The 17,322-nt window shown below is 42.0% G+C and overlaps 1 protein-coding gene and 1 pseudogene across 1 annotated transcript; one reads left to right on the top strand and one right to left on the bottom strand.

The window, feature by feature from the left end:
* Positions 1–9,841: 9,841 nt before the first annotated feature.
* LOC144685861 (deoxycytidine kinase 2) lies at positions 9,842–14,269 on the bottom strand. The gene is made up of 7 exons (XM_078550818.1): positions 13,961–14,269; positions 13,115–13,230; positions 12,442–12,635; positions 12,085–12,232; positions 11,873–11,988; positions 11,626–11,725; positions 9,842–11,262 (listed from the first exon to the last, which is right to left on the bottom strand). Exons 1-7 carry the CDS (start codon positions 14,052–14,054, stop codon positions 11,236–11,238), a joined length of 795 nt encoding a protein of 264 aa, XP_078406944.1. The 5' UTR covers positions 14,055–14,269; the 3' UTR covers positions 9,842–11,235.
* Positions 14,270–15,596: 1,327 nt separating this feature from the next.
* LOC144685273 (ATP synthase F(0) complex subunit C3, mitochondrial pseudogene) lies at positions 15,597–16,184 on the top strand (annotated as a pseudogene).
* The last annotated feature ends 1,138 nt before the right edge of the window (positions 16,185–17,322 follow it).

Here is a 17,322-nt window from a genome sequence, read left to right as displayed (position 1 = left end):
GGGGAAGAGAATTAAAGCTGCTCTGGACTTGTGTCCCATCCAAAGTCTCTGCAAGCACATGTTCCAGAAGGGATTACTAGACAGAAATCTTGGTTCTCTTTTGTCCATCCCAAACACAGCACCAAGACTAATTGTAACATCTCAATTACTTCTCCAGCTGAGACCAGTGGATTTAAGACATAACTAAATATGGACTCTCCTAGTCCGTACGGCTGAGTTCCAGGCCACCAATTCAGTAAGGAATTAACCCATCTCCAGTATAGGCATAACCAAAGTACAAATTTGACAATTTTTAAAAATTTGCATTAGTAATCTGGTATCTTTTTTGGATGTAAGCTTAATCTTCATTTTCAAAAGGCCATTTATACAATAATAAATGGGAATCATTCTATAAGTTGCACATTTGGTACAATTAGTTTAGCATTGGTGTTGAAGGAATTTTTAAAAAATCAAAGTGACATTGGCTAGAATCCAATAAAATTGTTATACAGAGAGTACATAACAGAGTTGTCTATGTCTTACAGAAATTTTTACAAACAAGCAGCCACGTTTACTGTGTAAATATTATAATGTATACAAAAACAAATTTCACCATACCCAGTATTATTACAAAAACAGCATTGTAACAAAGCACAGCATTTTTTTTCAAGAATTTAGATAAGGAATCTCATCAAATAAAACAATTTTGAAAATTCACCTGTCTTCCCTTATGCCATTTCTTAAGTAATGGGTCAAGCTTGGTTTGTTATCCAGCCATTTTCTGATATATAACTAAAGTGGCCATTATTCATTTCTGGGGCTAGATGAGGACAATACTGTTTTATGCAACCATAAAAGGACATCATGTCCAATACTATCTTCAGCCAATGTCGCACTTCTAGCAAGGTTCACAGGATAGTTATCAGGAATAAGAATGTTGGCTGATCATTACTTCTCCCAAGCTCATCATCGGCTGTACTGCTGGAGTTAATAGCATCATATCACTGCGCTGGATAACTCAGCATCAACTTGGGATCAAAACTGGGATCTTTCTGATACTTATGGCTCAGTGTCACACCAAACAGTTTATTTCCTTTCTCCATTATCATGTAAGTTCTATAAATTCTTTATGTTTTACCATCAAATTTTTGCCCTCTTCTACTGAGGTTTACTGACAGAATAAATGATGATAGATGCGATCGGACGGTACCTTGACCAAGTGGCCAAACTTCATGCATGCGTTTAGACAAGCTGATAGTACATTCCATGGTGTCTGTACACAAATTAGTTGACCTCACCAAATGAAATGAGACCAGACCATTTATTTAATTTTCAGATGCTCCAGGCACATCTTCCAAAAAGTATCAAACAATGATTAGGAATGGAAATCTTGGTTTGCTTTCTCCCTTCTCAAACACAACACCAAAGCTATGTGTAGCACCCTGACTACTTCCCTGGCTGAGGTCAGCTACTGTATTAAAGGCAAAATTGAATATTGACCCCCCCCACCCCCCCCACCCCCACCCACAGTCTGTATGGCTAAGTTCCAGACCCAGCAATTGACCCATCTCCAATAAGCTTCTTGATTTTTTTTTTATTTTTATAAGTAGTCTAGTTTTTTTTTAGATTATGTGCATCATCTTCACAGAAATGTTACAGCACGGGAGGCTATTTGGCCCATAATGTCTGCACTGGCACTCTGAATGAGAATTTCACCTAGTGCCATTCTCCTGCCTTCTCCCCATAACCCTGCAGATTGTTTCTTTTCAAATAAACATCTAATAATCAAATAATCAATGGCAAAATCAGCCCTCTTGACCCTGTAAAGTCCTCCTTTCTGACAGCTGGGGGCTTGTGCCAAAATTGGGAGAGCTGTCTCAGACTAGTCAAGCAACAGCTTGACATAGTCATACCCATGGAATCATACCTTACAGAAAATGTCCCAGACACCACAATCACCATCCCCGGGTATGTCCTACCCCACCGGCAGGACAGACCCAGCAGAGGTGGCAGCACAGTGGTATACAGACGGGAGGGAGTTATCCTGGGAGTCCTCAAAATCAACTCCAGACCCCATGAAATCTCATAGTATCAGGTCAAACATGGGCAAGGAAGCCTCCTGCTGATTACCATGTACCACCGCACCCCCCACCACCTCCCCCCCTCTCAGCTGATGAATCAGTGCTGCTCCATGTTGAACACCACTTGGATGAAGCACTGAGGGTAGCAAGGGCACAGAATGTACTCTGGGTGGGGGATTTCACTGTCCATCACTGAGAGTGGCTCATTAGCACCACTATCGACCAGGCTGGCCAAGTCCTAAAGGACATAGCTGCTAGACTGGGTCTGCGGCAGGTGGTGAGGGAACCAACAAGATGGGAAAACGTATTTAAGCTCTTCGTCACCAATCTGCCTGCCACAGATGTAATTGTCCATAACAGTATTGGTAGGAGTGACCACTGCAGAGTCCTTGTGGAGACGAAGTCCTGCCTTCGTATTGAGGATACCCTTTATCGTGTTGTGTGGCACTACCACCGTGCTAAGTGGGATAGATTCAAACAGATCTAGCAACGTAAGACTGGGCAACCATGAGGCTCTGTGGACCATCAGCAGCAACAGAATTGTCCTCAATCATGATCTGTAACCTCATGACTTGGCACATCCCCCACTCCCCACTCTACCATTCCCACCAAGCCAGGGGATCAACCTTGGGTCAATGAAGAATGCAGGAGGGCATGCCAGGAGCAGCACCAGGCATACCTAAAAATGAGGTGTCAACCTGATGAAGCTACAAAACAGGACTACTTGTGTGCCAAACAGCATAAGCAGCAAGTGATAGACAGAGCTAAGTGATTCCACAACCAACAGATCAGATCTAAGATCTGCAGTCCTGCCACATCCAGTCGTGAATGGTGGTGGACAATAAAACAACTCACTGGAGGAGGAGGCTTCACAAATAACCCCATCCGCAATTATGGGGGAGCCTAGCACATCAGTTCAAAAGTTAAGTCTGAAGCGTTTGCAAAATTTCAGCCAGAACTGCCAAGTGGTGATCCACCTCGGCTCCTCCAGAGGTCCCCAGCATCACAGATGCCAGTCTTCTACCAATTCGATTCACTCCATGTGACGTTTTTTAATTCATTTACAGGATATGGGCGTTACTGGCTAGGCCAGCATTTATTGCCCATCCCTAATTTCCCTCGAGAAGGTGGTGGTGAACTGCCTTCTTGAACCGCTGCAGTCACTGTGGTGTAGGTACACCCACAGTTCTGTTAGGGAGGGAGTTCCAGGATTTTGACCTAGCGACACTGAAGGAAAGGTGATATATTTATAAGTCAGAATGTCGTGTGGCTTGGAGGGAAACTTCCAGGCGGTGGTGTTCCCATGCATCTTCTGCCCTTGCCCTTCTATATGGTAGTGGTCGTGGGTTTGGAAGGTGCTGCTAAGAAGCTTTGTTGAATTTCTGCAGTGCACCTTGTAGATAGTACACACTGCTGCCACTGTTCGTCGGTTGTGGACGGAGTGAATGTCAGTGGAAGGGGTGCCAATCAAGCGGGCTGCTTTGTCCTGGATGGTATCGACTTCTTGAGTGTTGTTGGAGCTGCATTCATCCAGGCAAGTGGAGAGTATTCCATCACACTCCTGATTGTGCCTTGAAGATGGTACACTCTCCGATCCCACAACGATCACAGAGCCCAGTTGAAGAGGAGAAGTTACACTCTCCGATCCCACAATGACGACAGAGACTCAGGCTTCCTTTTAACCAGTTTTACTCAAGCATATGCAAGGGAACCACAATCATTCCTAAGAATGAAGACCCAGCTCCCAGATTGATTACATTTCATTACTTTTGTACTTTTTCTTATCATAATACATTTGAGTACATTTGAATACATCCAATCAGTAACCGACACACCAGTCCCATGCTAACTCTATACTATTGAGTACATAAACAGGTGATTTTGCTAACCAATTATTCTAAAGGATGCATACATAATTATATTATCCAATCAAAATTAAAACACGTACACAAAGACCTTGGTTCCCACAATTCAAGACTGTTTGTGTTTCATCAAAGCTCCCTCTTTGTCCATTGTTTGTCTTCCCATATCTAAGCTAAAACCATCTGCCATTTCCCTATGTGAGAGGGGAGTACACTTATCTAATTTATGTCATACTTTTGTCTCCAGTCTGATTCTCAAGGCTGTGCAATGTTCATCTGGTAATCTGCAACTCTTAATATGTTTAGCAGCCATGTCTGCCTGGAGATTTTAAGGGTTTTTCAGTAAATTCTTACTGTATTCTCTTTTAGCATTTTTAATTTCCCCCTAACATGCCTTGTGGCACAAAGCGGACAGGCTTTGGGGAGTCAGGAGGTGAGTTACTCGCCACAGGATCCCTATCCGCTGACCTGCTCTTGTAGCCACGGTACTTATGTGGCTAGTCCAGGTCAGTTTCTGGTAAATGGCAAACCCCAGGATGTGGATAGTGAGGGATTCAGTAATGGTAATGCCATTGACTGTCAAGAAGTGATGGTTAGGTTCTCTCTTGTTGGAGATGGCCATTGCCTGACAATTGTATGGCGCAAATGTTACTTGTCGTTTGTCAGCCCAAGCCTGAATATTGTCCAGGTCTTGCTGCATTTGGACATGGAATGCTTCAGTGTCTGAGGAGTCGCAAATGATGCCGAACATTGGGCAATCATTCGCGAACATCCCCACTTCTAACCTTATGATATCAAGAAATGGCTGAAGGCACTGGATACTGCAAAGGCTACAGGCCCTGACAATATTCCGGCAATAGTGCTAAAGGCTTTTGCTCCAGAACATACTGCATCTCTAGCCAAGCTGTTCCAGTATAGCTACAACATTGGCATGCACCTGGCAATGTGGAAAATAGCCCAGTTATGTCCTGTCACAAAAATTAGGACAAATCCAACCAGGCCAATTAGCGCCCCATCCGTCTACTCTCGATCATCAATAAAGTAATGGAAGGGGTCATCAACAGTGTTATCAAGCGGCACTTGCTTAGAAATAACCTCCTCACTGACGCTCAGTTTGGGTTCTGCCAGGGCCACTCAGCTCTTGACCTCATTACAGCCTTGGTTCAAACATGGACAAAAGAGCTGAATTCCAGAGGTGAGGTGAGAGTGAGTGCTCTTAACATTAAGGTAGCATTTGACCGAGCGTGGCATCAAAGAACCCTAGCAAAACTGAAGTCAATGAGAATCGGGGTAAAACTCTCCGCTGGTTGGAGTCATACCTAGCACAAAGGAAGATGGCTGTGATTGTTGGAGGTCAATCATCTCAGTTCCAGGACATCACTGCAGGAGTTTCTCAGAGTAGTGTCCGAGGCCCAACCATCTTTAGCTGCTCCATCAATGACCTTCTTTCTGTCATAATGTCAGAAGTGGGGCTGTTCTCTGATGATTGCACAATGTTCAGCACCAGAGAATCCAGCCATCGCCCCCTGATGTTCAATGGCATTAACATGACTGAAACCCCACTATCAACATTCTGGGTGGTTACCATTATCCAGAAACTGAACTGGACTAGCCATATAAATACTGTGGCTACAAGAGCAGGTCAGAGGCTAGGAATCCTGCTGCGAGTAACTCACTTCTTGACTCCCCAAAGCTAGTCCATCATCTACAAGGCACAGGTTAGGAGTGTGATGGAATACTCTCCACTTGCCTGGATGAATACAGTTCCAACAACACTCAAGAAGCTTGACACCATCCAGGAAAAAGCAACCCGCTTGATTAGCAAAAATCCACAAACATTCACTCCCTCCCCAACGATGCACTGCAGCAGCAGTGTGTACCATCTACAAGATGCACTGCAGGAAATCACCAAGGCTCCTTAGACTGCACCTTCCAAACCCATGACCATTACCATTTAGGACAAGGACATGTAGAATGTTGATAGTGAGGTTTCAGTGATAGTAATGCCATTGAACATCAAGGGACGATGGCTGGATTCTCTGTTGAACTTTGTGCAAACATCAGCGAACATCCCCACTTTTGACCTTATGATGGAAGGAAGGTCATTGGTGAAGCAGCTGAAGATGGTTGGGCCTAGGACACAAGCCTGATGAACTCCTGCAGGAGATAGATAGGAACACCAACCCTGGAAGTTCCCCTCCAAGTCACTCGCCATCCTGACTTGGAAATATACTCTCCACTTGCCTAGATGAGAGCAGTCCCAACAACAGTCAAAAAGCTTGACACCATCCAGGACAAAGAAGTCTGCTTGATTGGCACCCTTTCCACAAACATTCACTCCCTTCACCACCGACAAACAGTGGCAACAGTATGTGACATCTACAAGATGCACTGCAGAAACTCACTAAGGCTCCTTATACAGCGCCTTCCAAACCTACTATTGCTACCAGCTAGATGGACAAGGCCACAGACACATGGGAACACCACCACATGCAAGTTCCTCTCCAAGCCACTCACCATCCCAACTTGGAAATATATCGCCGTTCCTTCACTCTCGCTGGGTTAAAATTCTGGAACTCCCTCCCTCATCGCACTGTGGGTGTGCCTACACCACAGGTTCTGCAGTGGTTCAAGAAGGCAGCTCACCACCACCTTCTTGAGGGCAATTAGGGATGGGCAATAATTGCTGGCCTAGCCGGAAACACCCACAGCCCTTAAATGAATTATTAAAAAGTCAGGAGCGTGGTGAAATACCCTCCACTTGCCCAGATGAATGTAGCTCCAATAACAATTAAGAAGCTCAAAACCATCCGGGGCAAAGCAGCCAGCTTGATCAGCACCCCATCCATCACCTTAAATATTGACTCCCTCCACCAGTGGTGCACAGTGGCAGCAGTGTATGCCACCTACAAGATGCACTGCAACTGCTCACCAAGTCTCTTTGATAGCACCTTCAAAACCCATGACATCTACCACCTAGAGCGACTAGGGCAGCAGACAAATGGGACCACCACCACCACCTGCAATTTCCTCTACAAGCTACTGACACCCTAAAGTGGAACTATGTCACTGTTCCTTCACTGTCAATGGGTCAAAATCCTGGAAACCTCCCCCCAACCCCTCCTGACAGCACTGTGGGTAAAACTACCAAGAAGTTCAAGAAAGTGGGCAATTAATGCTAGCCTTGGCAGCAATGCTCAAATCTCATAAACAAATAAAAAAACTAACTGACCTATAGTTCAATTTTTTCCCCTCACTATTTTCTCAAATAACAGGGTTTCATTTACTACCTTCTAATCTACAGGGACCATTCTAGAATCCATCGAATTCTGGAAGATCAAAATCAATGTAATCAGTCTCTGCAGTTGCCTCTTTTCAAATCCCAGGATTCAGGCCATCTGGTTATTTTTTCAGGCCATTAATTTTTCCAGTGCTTTTCCCTCTACTATTAGTTACTGTTAAAGGTCATTTAATAAGACCTGGGTTCTACATTCCATACCCTCCTCTCATTTTGCTTTGTGTCCACACTGAAGACATTCAACTTTTGTCTAACATCTCTATCACTTCCTTACTCCCCATTATAATTTCTCTGGTTTTGTCTCCAAGGATCTCAGGTTTACCTTTCTTAATATCTTTTTCACAAACTTATAAAAAGTGTTGTTTTTACACTTTTTAAAATTTACGCCATCTATTAATTGCTCGGCCATTCTTTGGTGATTTCTAAAACCCTCCCCATCCTCAGGTTTACCGCTCTTTGGCAAGGTTGGATGCCTCTTTTAATCCAGTACCATCCTTACTTTTTTCTGTGAGCCACTTTTCCTGTGGAGTTCTTAAGAAAAAAAAATGCAAGGGAATATTGTGTCACTTTGGCAACTACATATAGTTGTAGCATTAAAAAAGGATAGAACTAGTAAGAGCATGTGTCATTTGTTCATGTCCATATTTGCAAACTAAAGTTATGTTAACATTGTATCTGAAAAGAGTAGGGAAAAAAATGGCTTCAAACTAAGAGGGTTAAAATGAAAGGAGATTTAGGAACCCAAAGATAAAAGCTGAAGCAATAGGAAAGTATCCAAATCTGAGTAAAGACAAGTTCAATGAGACAGTGAGGGGCACAAAGTTTAACGGTAATAGTGCATTAGAGAGTAAGGTCCATGCAGGGAATAGTACTAAAATAAAATTGAAGTCATTTTGTCTGAATGCAAGGGTCATCCACAATAAGATAGATGAATTAGTGGCACAAATAGAGATAAATGGTTTCTATCCAATTGCCATTGGTGACCAAGGTTGGAAAATGAATATTCCAGGGTACACAACATTTCGAAAAGACAGGCAGAATGGAAAGGGAGAAGGGGTAGCCCTGACAATAAAGAATGATCTAAGGAAGTTAGTGAGAACAGATGTTGACTCAGGGAATCAGGATATAAAATCAGTATGGTTGGAGATGAGGAATAGCAAGGGTCAGAAAATGCTGGTGGGTGTAGTTTATAGGCTCCCTAACAGTAGTTATACTGTAGGGCAGGGCATTAAGAAAGAAATTATTGGAGCTTGCACTAAAGGCTGGACCATTCAAATTGGCAAATGTCATATGGAAGATGAATTTGTAGAATGCTTTTATGAGTTTCCTAAAACAAAAGTTGTGGAACCAACTAGGGATTTAGTATTGCGTAATGAGGCATGGTTAATTACCAATGTCATATTAAAAGATCTAGTGGGAAATGGCGGTAAAACCATTGAATCCCATATTGATAAAAGCAAAACCTGAAAGTGACATACTCCAATCACAAACAGGAACCTTAAACTTAAACAAAGCCAATTGCATAGGTATGGGGAGAGCTGGCTAAGGTTAATTGGGTAAATGGAGTAAAAGGTATGGCAGTAAATAAAGAGGAAAACATTTAAAGAAACAATTCAAAATGTTCAACAAAAATACATTCCACTAAAAAACAGAAACTCAGCAAGAAAGATCCATCCATAGCCTACTAAGGTGGTTAGGATAATGTAAGATTAAAAGAGGCTTATAATGTTGCAAATTGTAGTAAGTCTGAGGATTGGGAGTGTTTTAGAAACCAGCAAAGGGCAAAAGTCATTAAAAAAAAACAGGAAAAAATAGAATGAGTAAACTCAACAGGAATTCTATTATTAAGGAAATCTTAACAATGGACTTAGAAAAGCATAGTATAGTTAGAACAAATCAACATGGTTTTAAGAAAGGGAAATCCTATTTGATAAATTTATTAGTTTTTGCAGATGTAACTAGTAGGATAGATCAAGGGGAACCTGTAGATGTAGTAATATGCATGGATTTCCAAATTGCATTCAATAAGGTGCCACACAAAAGGTTAATACAGAAGGGCTCATGGAGTTGGGATGATATATTAGCATGGATAGAGGATTGGTTAATGGATAGGAAGCAGAGTAGGGATAAATAAGGCATTTTCAAGTTGGTGGCTTGGGACTGGAATGCCACAAGGATCAGTGCTAGGGGCTCAGCTACTAATGCATCCAAGTTTGCTGATAATACAAAACTAGGTGGGAATGCAAGCTGTGGGGAGGCCACAAAGAGATACAGGCAGGTTAAGTGAGTGGACAAGAAGGTGGTGAATGGAGTACAATGTGGGAGAGAATGAAGTCATTCACTTTGGTTGTAATAGAAAAGCAGATTTTTTTTAAAGCCCAGGATCAGCCATAATAATATTGAATGGCAGAGCAGATGCGATGGGCCATATGGTCTTCTCCTGCTCCTATTTCTTATGTAACTAATTAGGCATTTCCAAAATGGTGATTCCCTGGCAGAAGTACTTAAAAACTGGAAAGTTTTGTTCCAGTAATGCCAACTTTTTAAAACCAACTAGCGTAATTTTATATTTCCCCATCTGATTTGTGATCATAATATTATTATTATAAAAAGAAATAACAAGATTTATATTTTTATTGAAGTAAATAGAAAAAGCACATTCAGCAAATACAAAAATGGATTTGAAAGCAAATATGGATTTGAATTTTGGGCTGAAATCATAAATGCTGTAGAAAAACTGCAATAACCGGTTAATATAAATCTATAATTCACATCTATTTACATTATTCCATCAATTCATGGAGGAGCAATTTTGTCACTGCAATTGTGCCTGTTAAAGTGGAAATTGTAAAAGTCCCACTTTGAAAGGGATACTATAAAATGCAGTGGTTGGAAGCAAAAAAAAAAACAAAATATTAAACCCAAACCACAGAATGCTTTGCAAAAGGTGGAGAGAATTACAATAGCACAACTCCCAAAATACTGAAAAATTGTCTTGAGAAAATTTTGACATATGCAGAAATCTGAAATAGATAAATAATAGCAATACACAGCAGATAAGTTAACATTACAAATTTTCATCAAAATTGATGGGCACAAAAAGGAGGTGAAGTCTTGGAAAATTAAACCAACCTGCTTAAAAGAACAAAGAGGAGATGGCTGGTGACTGAGTTAATCTATTCATCAAGATAACTGAAAGGCAGAGAAATGAACAAGTGTATAACTAAAGTAGTGCTGGTAGTGGGGGGTGGTGGTGGGGGTGGGCGTGTGAAAAATTAAGGAATACATAAGATGGAGCTATTATATACTTGTAGATCAGATCTGAAATTAAAACAAGTCAGCAAGAAATGGGGGCCTTATCATCCTGGAGAAGGAAAACGATCTATTGTTTTTCCATATGAAAGATCAGTTTCCAAAAGACAGAACTGGCCAAGCTCAGAGATAGCACTGAGTCAGAAGGCTGTTTAATCAAATCAAGAAGTTCAGCTTTAATCCAAGCGATGTTTCCATGTAACATGAAGGAAATGCAGCATCACAGAGGTTATCCTTCAACAGAAGTGCGACCAAAATAGCTCAATGGTTATTGATTTACCATTTGTGGCTGTTTGATATGCACAATATTTTCACAATTCAGTTACTAACACCAGTTCATTAACAGTATAGTAGCACACCAGACTATGGGTTATGCAGAATTCTTAACTCATTACAATCGTAGCCACGTCATTGCAGGAAATTGGCATTGTTACATCATACTTGTAAGATTGACATTCATGACTACCTTGCCAATGTAGTTTGGATGAGGGAAAGAAAGGCAAACAGGAAACACAATAAACAAGCATAGGACGGAATACAGATCCAATTGCGTAACAAGTAGCTATTTAAGTTATTCTTGCATTATCTGTACAAAATAGTCAAAATATATTCTTCAAATACAGGTATTTGCTTCCAATTCCACGTGTTTAAAAACAAAAATCAGTGCAATATCAGGTGAAGATTTGTTGTCTGTTCCGTTGTACTATAAAGTCTGCAAGAATGCCTTCACCTGTGAACAAGTAGTAACATTATGGTGTTACTAGCTGCTATGAATGTGCTGCTCAACTGTTAAATATGTCAGTTAACCATTTAGTCATAAAATTGACTTACATGAATTTTGAAAGTTAATTTTAAAATACTCAAGCAAAATAATTGTAGAAACTAATCAAAGAACTTTGCAATGTTCAGAAAACCTGATTATCCAACCAGGGTTCTTCCTTTCGTAAGAAAGTCATATTTTAGATGAAAAATTCTGAAAATAAAATTCCAGAAGATAGGACCAATTTAACTAACAAGATGCTACATTGGGCAGCTCATGCCCAAATACAGAGAACTGAGGTCATTGAAACAGAAATTCAGCTTAAAAATTTACCTTATCTAGAATGTCTTCTTGTTTAATCTTGTCATCTTTAAAATCTTCATTGACATCTAGCACCAGGATAGGGATGTCCTTCAAGTATTCAAAGTCAAGCCTGAAATAGGCCAACAAATTAAAGTAGAACATTGGAGGAGACAGAAAAGAAATTGAATTACTGTAAGATTAATCCACATCCACACTAAGATAGAAACAAGACCCAAGACAAAGTCTTAACTAATAAATTCAAATGGGCCCTCCATACCTCATTGTCCGGCTATGAAGCCAAGATTCGTGTTTGTAATGCAGTTTTTCTAGGTACTCCATCTCAATTCCTTGCTCCTCCTCCCTGCCCCTCAGATGAAGGCGTTCCATGCATTTCTACCAAAGAAAAAGTGACAGATTTCTATTACTACTAGAATACTGAATTAGATACTTTTTGTTTCAAAAGACAAAATAAGTCACTTATTTACTTACTTCAGGGGTTGCACGGAGGTAAATCATGGCATCCAACTCAATTTGTGAACCAAATTGGTTTAATATCCAACCATGCCAATCTTGGTAAATAGACCATTCCGTTTCATTAAGGTTTCCAGATTCAAACAAATTTGAGGCAAATATATACCTTTTTGGGGAGAGATAAAATGAATAAACGTTACAAATTTAAAGCATTCTAAATGATTATTGCTAAATACTAAACATCAGAACAAGTAAATAGACATAATTCAATTTATAAAAGGAACTTGTATTTATATTTAAAAAAATCATGTAACTTGGATCATTTTATATTACCTACCCCCCAAAAATTTTTTTATAACACTAAGTTTGTCTCACCTGTCACTGTATAGAGATCTTTCAAAGAATTGTACAGGATGTTCTGCTTCCTGAATTTTGGCGCAGAATGGTTTAAGCTGTGCCCGAACCCGACTCAGACAAGCGTAGGTCTGAAACGTGTACGCCCATCTACTTGGCTTGTCATAGAGCATCTGGAGAAGATTGCCACCACTCTTTTGGGATGTTGAAAGTTCCTTTCAGGGGAACAATAAAAAAATCAGAACCAAAAAGAAGTTAAGAGAAACATCACTAAAATCTAGACATCAGACTCCCAGTAATGTAACCCAATGGTGCTGCATTGTAAAGTTAACTTGAAAATAGAAGTCTCACAGCCAGACAATTCTTCAGCAAGCATTGACATGAACTACAGATAGGCTTTCAAACTAGCCAATTCAACTAGCAGAGCTAGGAAGCATAACATTGGGTGTAATGAGAGACACTGAAAATACAGCAGTTTTTGTCCTGAGCCGTCAGAACAGAAATTATTTCCAAAAGCTTTGAAGACAGAAATCAAAAACATGCCAGGCCATTTCCTCCCCCCTCCAATTTCCAATTGCAACTTATTAACCGCAAGTGATGGAGAACAGTTTCCACAAAAGATAGCAATTCCAATAATCCATCATCTAATCAAAAGTTGAAGGGCAATACTTTGAATTTCATATGTTTTAATTACCTGGAATTCATCTTCTGTTGTTTGTACATTACACCATTTGGCAATAGGTTCAGGAACAACTTCCCATTCATCACTGGCTTTTTCCAAAATTTGAACAAAAGTGGATTTCCCTGCAGCTGTTAAAAATACACAAATTAAAATGGATAACGTCCCACTCAAGAATAGAACCATATCATAATCAAACATTTGTAAGCTTCCATTAGATCTCCAAAAAGCCTGAAGACACGTAGTGCTGCGTGCAGGGGCAAAGAAATTAGAGAACAAATAGGAAAAGCTTAAAAAGTGCATCTGAAGTTGAGAGCATCACTTAGTCACAATAGTGCTTTGTGCAAAAAGACTGGACAGGAGGGGGGATGTTATTAATAAAAGGAAGATGCAAAAGCTTCATTTCATAAGCATAGTGTGACTGACGTCAGAATAACTGCCAAATGGTCTAAAGATGACAAGAGATCAAGATATTGCAAACTACCTATTTCAAAGGTTAAAACAGGGAAAGATTTCTTAATTCGGCTTGTATGGAAGAGCCAGGAAGCAATCAAAAACTATTTCCATAACTGATACGTACCAAGTAGCAAGATTTCCCGCGCAGTCGTTTACCTGATTGTAAGTGACAAAAGTGTAACTAAATCCAGATTCTCCGCCCAGAATCAACTCACCTAACCCAATGTTAATGCTGTGGAATTAGATTTGAACACCATTTCAAAAACCTTCCTCTCGACACTGACAGGTAAAATATTGGAAACTTTCAGCCCGCCAAAAACCATAGTGGCGCCAATGCCGCTTCCCTTTAACCCCGATCTCTGCAAACAATAAACGAAATCAGTAGAAGCTATTTACTTCACACACCAATGTTTCCTTCAATCGAAACCTTCCTCACTCTCTTTTCAAAGCTGTCGTCGAAAGCAGGACTGACACACATTCTTTTTGGAGGAGTAGCCATGGCCTTTCTTGGTGATTCTGCAGCCTCTCGTCAGCAGCGCTAGGAATGTTTGAAAGTGGCGGGCTCGGTTCGCATTTGTACCCTCACAGGGTCCTGGCCGCGCCTCTCTGCTGGCGTAACTCAGCTCAACTGCGGAAGAGCAGTCTCACTGTTAAATTCATTGCAGCCAATCCACTCCTTACATTCAACAACGAGGACCGGGTTAGTTCACCCGCAATGTCTGCAGCGCCCACGCAGAAACAGTCTTGAACAAAAAGTGTCCCCTTTTAAAAGGCCAATAGAAAATGATAGATCAGATCAAAGAAACTGGAACGTGTCAGATTATGGTTATTATTTTACGTCGTATATGCTGCCGGACTTGAGTATTTCCAGCATGTTCTGTTTTTTTTTTAAATTTAGAATACCACCCTCCACAGTATTTTCCATGTCTTCCGTTGTGGTCAATCCAAAGTCTCCGATCGAAAAATGCCACCCCTGGGAAAAATGACAGTCCTCAAAGCTGGCAAGCGGAAAACACTCTTTAACTGTTATTTTATAGGAGTCACGCACGGTAAAGTCCAGTAGTAAACCTATTGCGAGGGGGGGGGGGGGGGATTTTCTCTCCAGTGGGGAGCAGAAACGGGCGTGGATACGACAGCCTCATGCCGCCATTTTGCGCGGGCCAATGAGGTCCCGCCCAGCCTGACGCGCGCCCTGTGCGTGCGAGCGAGCGAGCGGGGAGGGTCCGCGGCGCAATCTACATGAGGTAAGGAGCTGCCTCAGGGAGATTACTTTGCTTATGAAAAATTGAAGTAAAAAAAATAAAATAAATCAGGCATGTTCCCTCATGTGACAGTGTCACTTTGAGCTGGGACATGTCAATGAATTTTAATCAAATTTTTTATTACATTTATAAACTCTTCGTGAATCCTCATCCCCCCCACCCCCCACCCTGTATGAGGTTCCATGAAAAATGCGAAAGCCGCCTGGGCTCTTCGACTGCCCGCCAACCTTAAGGCTGGACCGGCAGCCCTGTTAATTATTTCAATTGCTATTTAAATGGCCTTAATAGGCCTTTGGCAGTTAGGCGGGCACGCAGCCGACACTGGTGCGTGCCCACCAAACTGAAGATTGGAATGATGTGTGGTGACGTCAGGATGCATGCCCGATGTCACCACGCATCGTTTTACGCATCGGCGAGCGGGGCCTACCCCCACACACGCCGACCAGAAGATTCAGGCCATGAGGTTGGAAGCTGCGGGAACAAGATCTCCAGAGGAGGTCAGGTCAGTGACAGTCCTAAAAATGTTGGCTTGACGTTCAGTGACAGAGTCGTGGTCCATGGTGAGAAAGAAACCTCTGATAGGTAGAGGTCAGTGTGCCAGAAAACAACAGCACAACCCCTGTCCACAGGTTAGATGACAACGGGCAGAATTTTGCGTGGGGGCAGGTTGGGGTCTGTAAAATGGCCTGCCCCTACCTGTCTGCAATTTTACGCCTGGATGCTTGAGGCCTAGGCCTGCCCTTGCCCCATTTGAGGCCCTTAAGTGGCCAATTATTGACCACTTAGCCATTTCCTGCCCAACGTGGTTGAGGAGAGGGAGAAGGATAGCGAGACTCTGAGACCGGGTAAAATCATGATGTATGCTTGTGCTAAGTTTGTCTCCTGTCCTGCTGTGGTTCGCAGCACTTCAAGGACATTCCTTCATCCAATGTTGGCCTCAGTCTTCAGACAAGAACAAAGTGAACAAGCACAACTCCTCCCTGCACCAGGGAATGCACTGGTGCAGACTGTACGGCGGGACCTCCAGGCCAGCGTCACCTCCAGGGACATTGACACTGCTGCTAAGTTCATCAGTGCTGGTGCTGCAACTGTTGGAGTGGCTGGCTCTGGTGTTGGTATTGGGACAGTTTTGAGCAACTTGACTATTGGCTATGCCAGGAACCCTTCCCTGAAACAGCAGTTTTTCTCATATGCAATCCTGGTATTTGCCCTTTCTTAGGCTATGGGTCTCTTCTGTTGCCTTCCTGATCCTGTTTGCCATGTAAATTCCTATGGGAGAATCCGGAAGGTGGCTGGGAAGAGTAAATTATTACAGTGTGTGGCTTTGGCCTTTCTGTCACCACTAACTATTCAAATGGAATTATTTTTTTTCAATCCAATTGTGTAAGAACTCTTTGATTTAGTCACTGTCTGAATAAAATGGTTAAACAACCATAAAAAAAAATTCAGGCTCGTGGGAGGAGTTCAGGGCCAGTGGGGGAAGCAGCCTGAAAATGAACCATGTTTAGGCCTCGGACAGGAAGGGGGCCGGAGTGGGCACCTCAATCAGCAGCCTCCTTTTAACATTGCCCCCCTGCCCCACCTCCCCAAAGGTCTGGGCCCTCTTCTCGGCCAGCTGAGCTTTCTGTTTCTGCTCATTGCATCCAATGCTCTTCCAAACAGTCAGGCTCCATAGGTCACAGCTTGGTGACTGTCTCCCAGATGGCAGTATCAATGTCCATCATTTTCATATGTCACTTGCATGTCCTCCCTCACTACCTCCTATGCCCCTCCCGGCCCCCCACTGGCCTCTCCACCAATACCCCCACCCCCCTCTACCCTCTCCCCTTGGCCTCACACCTCCCCTCCCCATCCTGAGACCCCAAAAACTTACCTGGTCCTGGAATCTCTGGGTACTGCTTGCAGCTTCTGCCACTGGAGGGACAAGAGAGCTTCCAGCCAATCAGTTTATTACTCCTCTTATTACTACTCTGGAAGTACCTTATGATTCTTGCATGTAAAGGTGTTCTACAAATGCACATTGTTGTTAATCGCCTCCACATTCCTTGATAAATTAGGTCAAAAAAGGAACAATCCTATACGTTTTCCCCATTTTCAAGGTCTTCTTTTCATTATGATCTGCAGGTAAAAAAATGGACTGAATCCATTTAATTTAATGAGGAAACATTTTGTAAAGTTTCCACCTGACTCCCAGAGGTAAATAAAATAAAACCTCAGAATACCTATCCGAATTTATGTAATATAATTTATATATTTATACATTATACATACTAGATCAACAACATTTCTTAGCATGATTTTTTGGGGGTGGGTGGGGTTTTGGCAGTAAAGCATTGGCAGCCTTCCATCTTGTAAGATTATGGTTTGTGCCGTTAAGCATTGGCTGGTGTGGCTTAGGAGCCCCAATGTGGCATGACAGTCTCAGCTGCATTTGCTGCAGAGGAACAGAGTGGGCTGAGAAGGTGCATGATCTGCTGGACTCTGTTTTCTCTGGGCCCTCTTCTC

This window comes from Cetorhinus maximus, chromosome 10, assembly GCF_964194155.1.
Source record: "Cetorhinus maximus chromosome 10, sCetMax3.hap1.1, whole genome shotgun sequence".
Classification (NCBI taxonomy): domain Eukaryota; kingdom Metazoa; phylum Chordata; class Chondrichthyes; order Lamniformes; family Cetorhinidae; genus Cetorhinus; species Cetorhinus maximus.
Note: the sequence above shows the minus strand (reverse complement) of the source record. Positions and strands in the feature narration are given on the sequence as shown.

Bases quoted from the DNA above. Each gene is read 5' to 3' on its own strand.
- LOC144685861 (XM_078550818.1), bottom strand. From the start codon at position 14,054: ATGGCTACTCCTCCAAAAAGAATGTGTGTCAGTCCTGCTTTCGACGAC. The intron at 12,636-13,114 runs GTAATTAAAACA...TTCCCCTGAAAG, and splicing joins CAACAGAAGATGAATTCCAG to GAACTTTCAACATCCCAAAA. The intron at 11,726-11,872 runs GTATGGAGGGCC...GGCCTATTTCAG, and splicing joins CTTCATAGCCGGACAATGAG to GCTTGACTTTGAATACTTGA.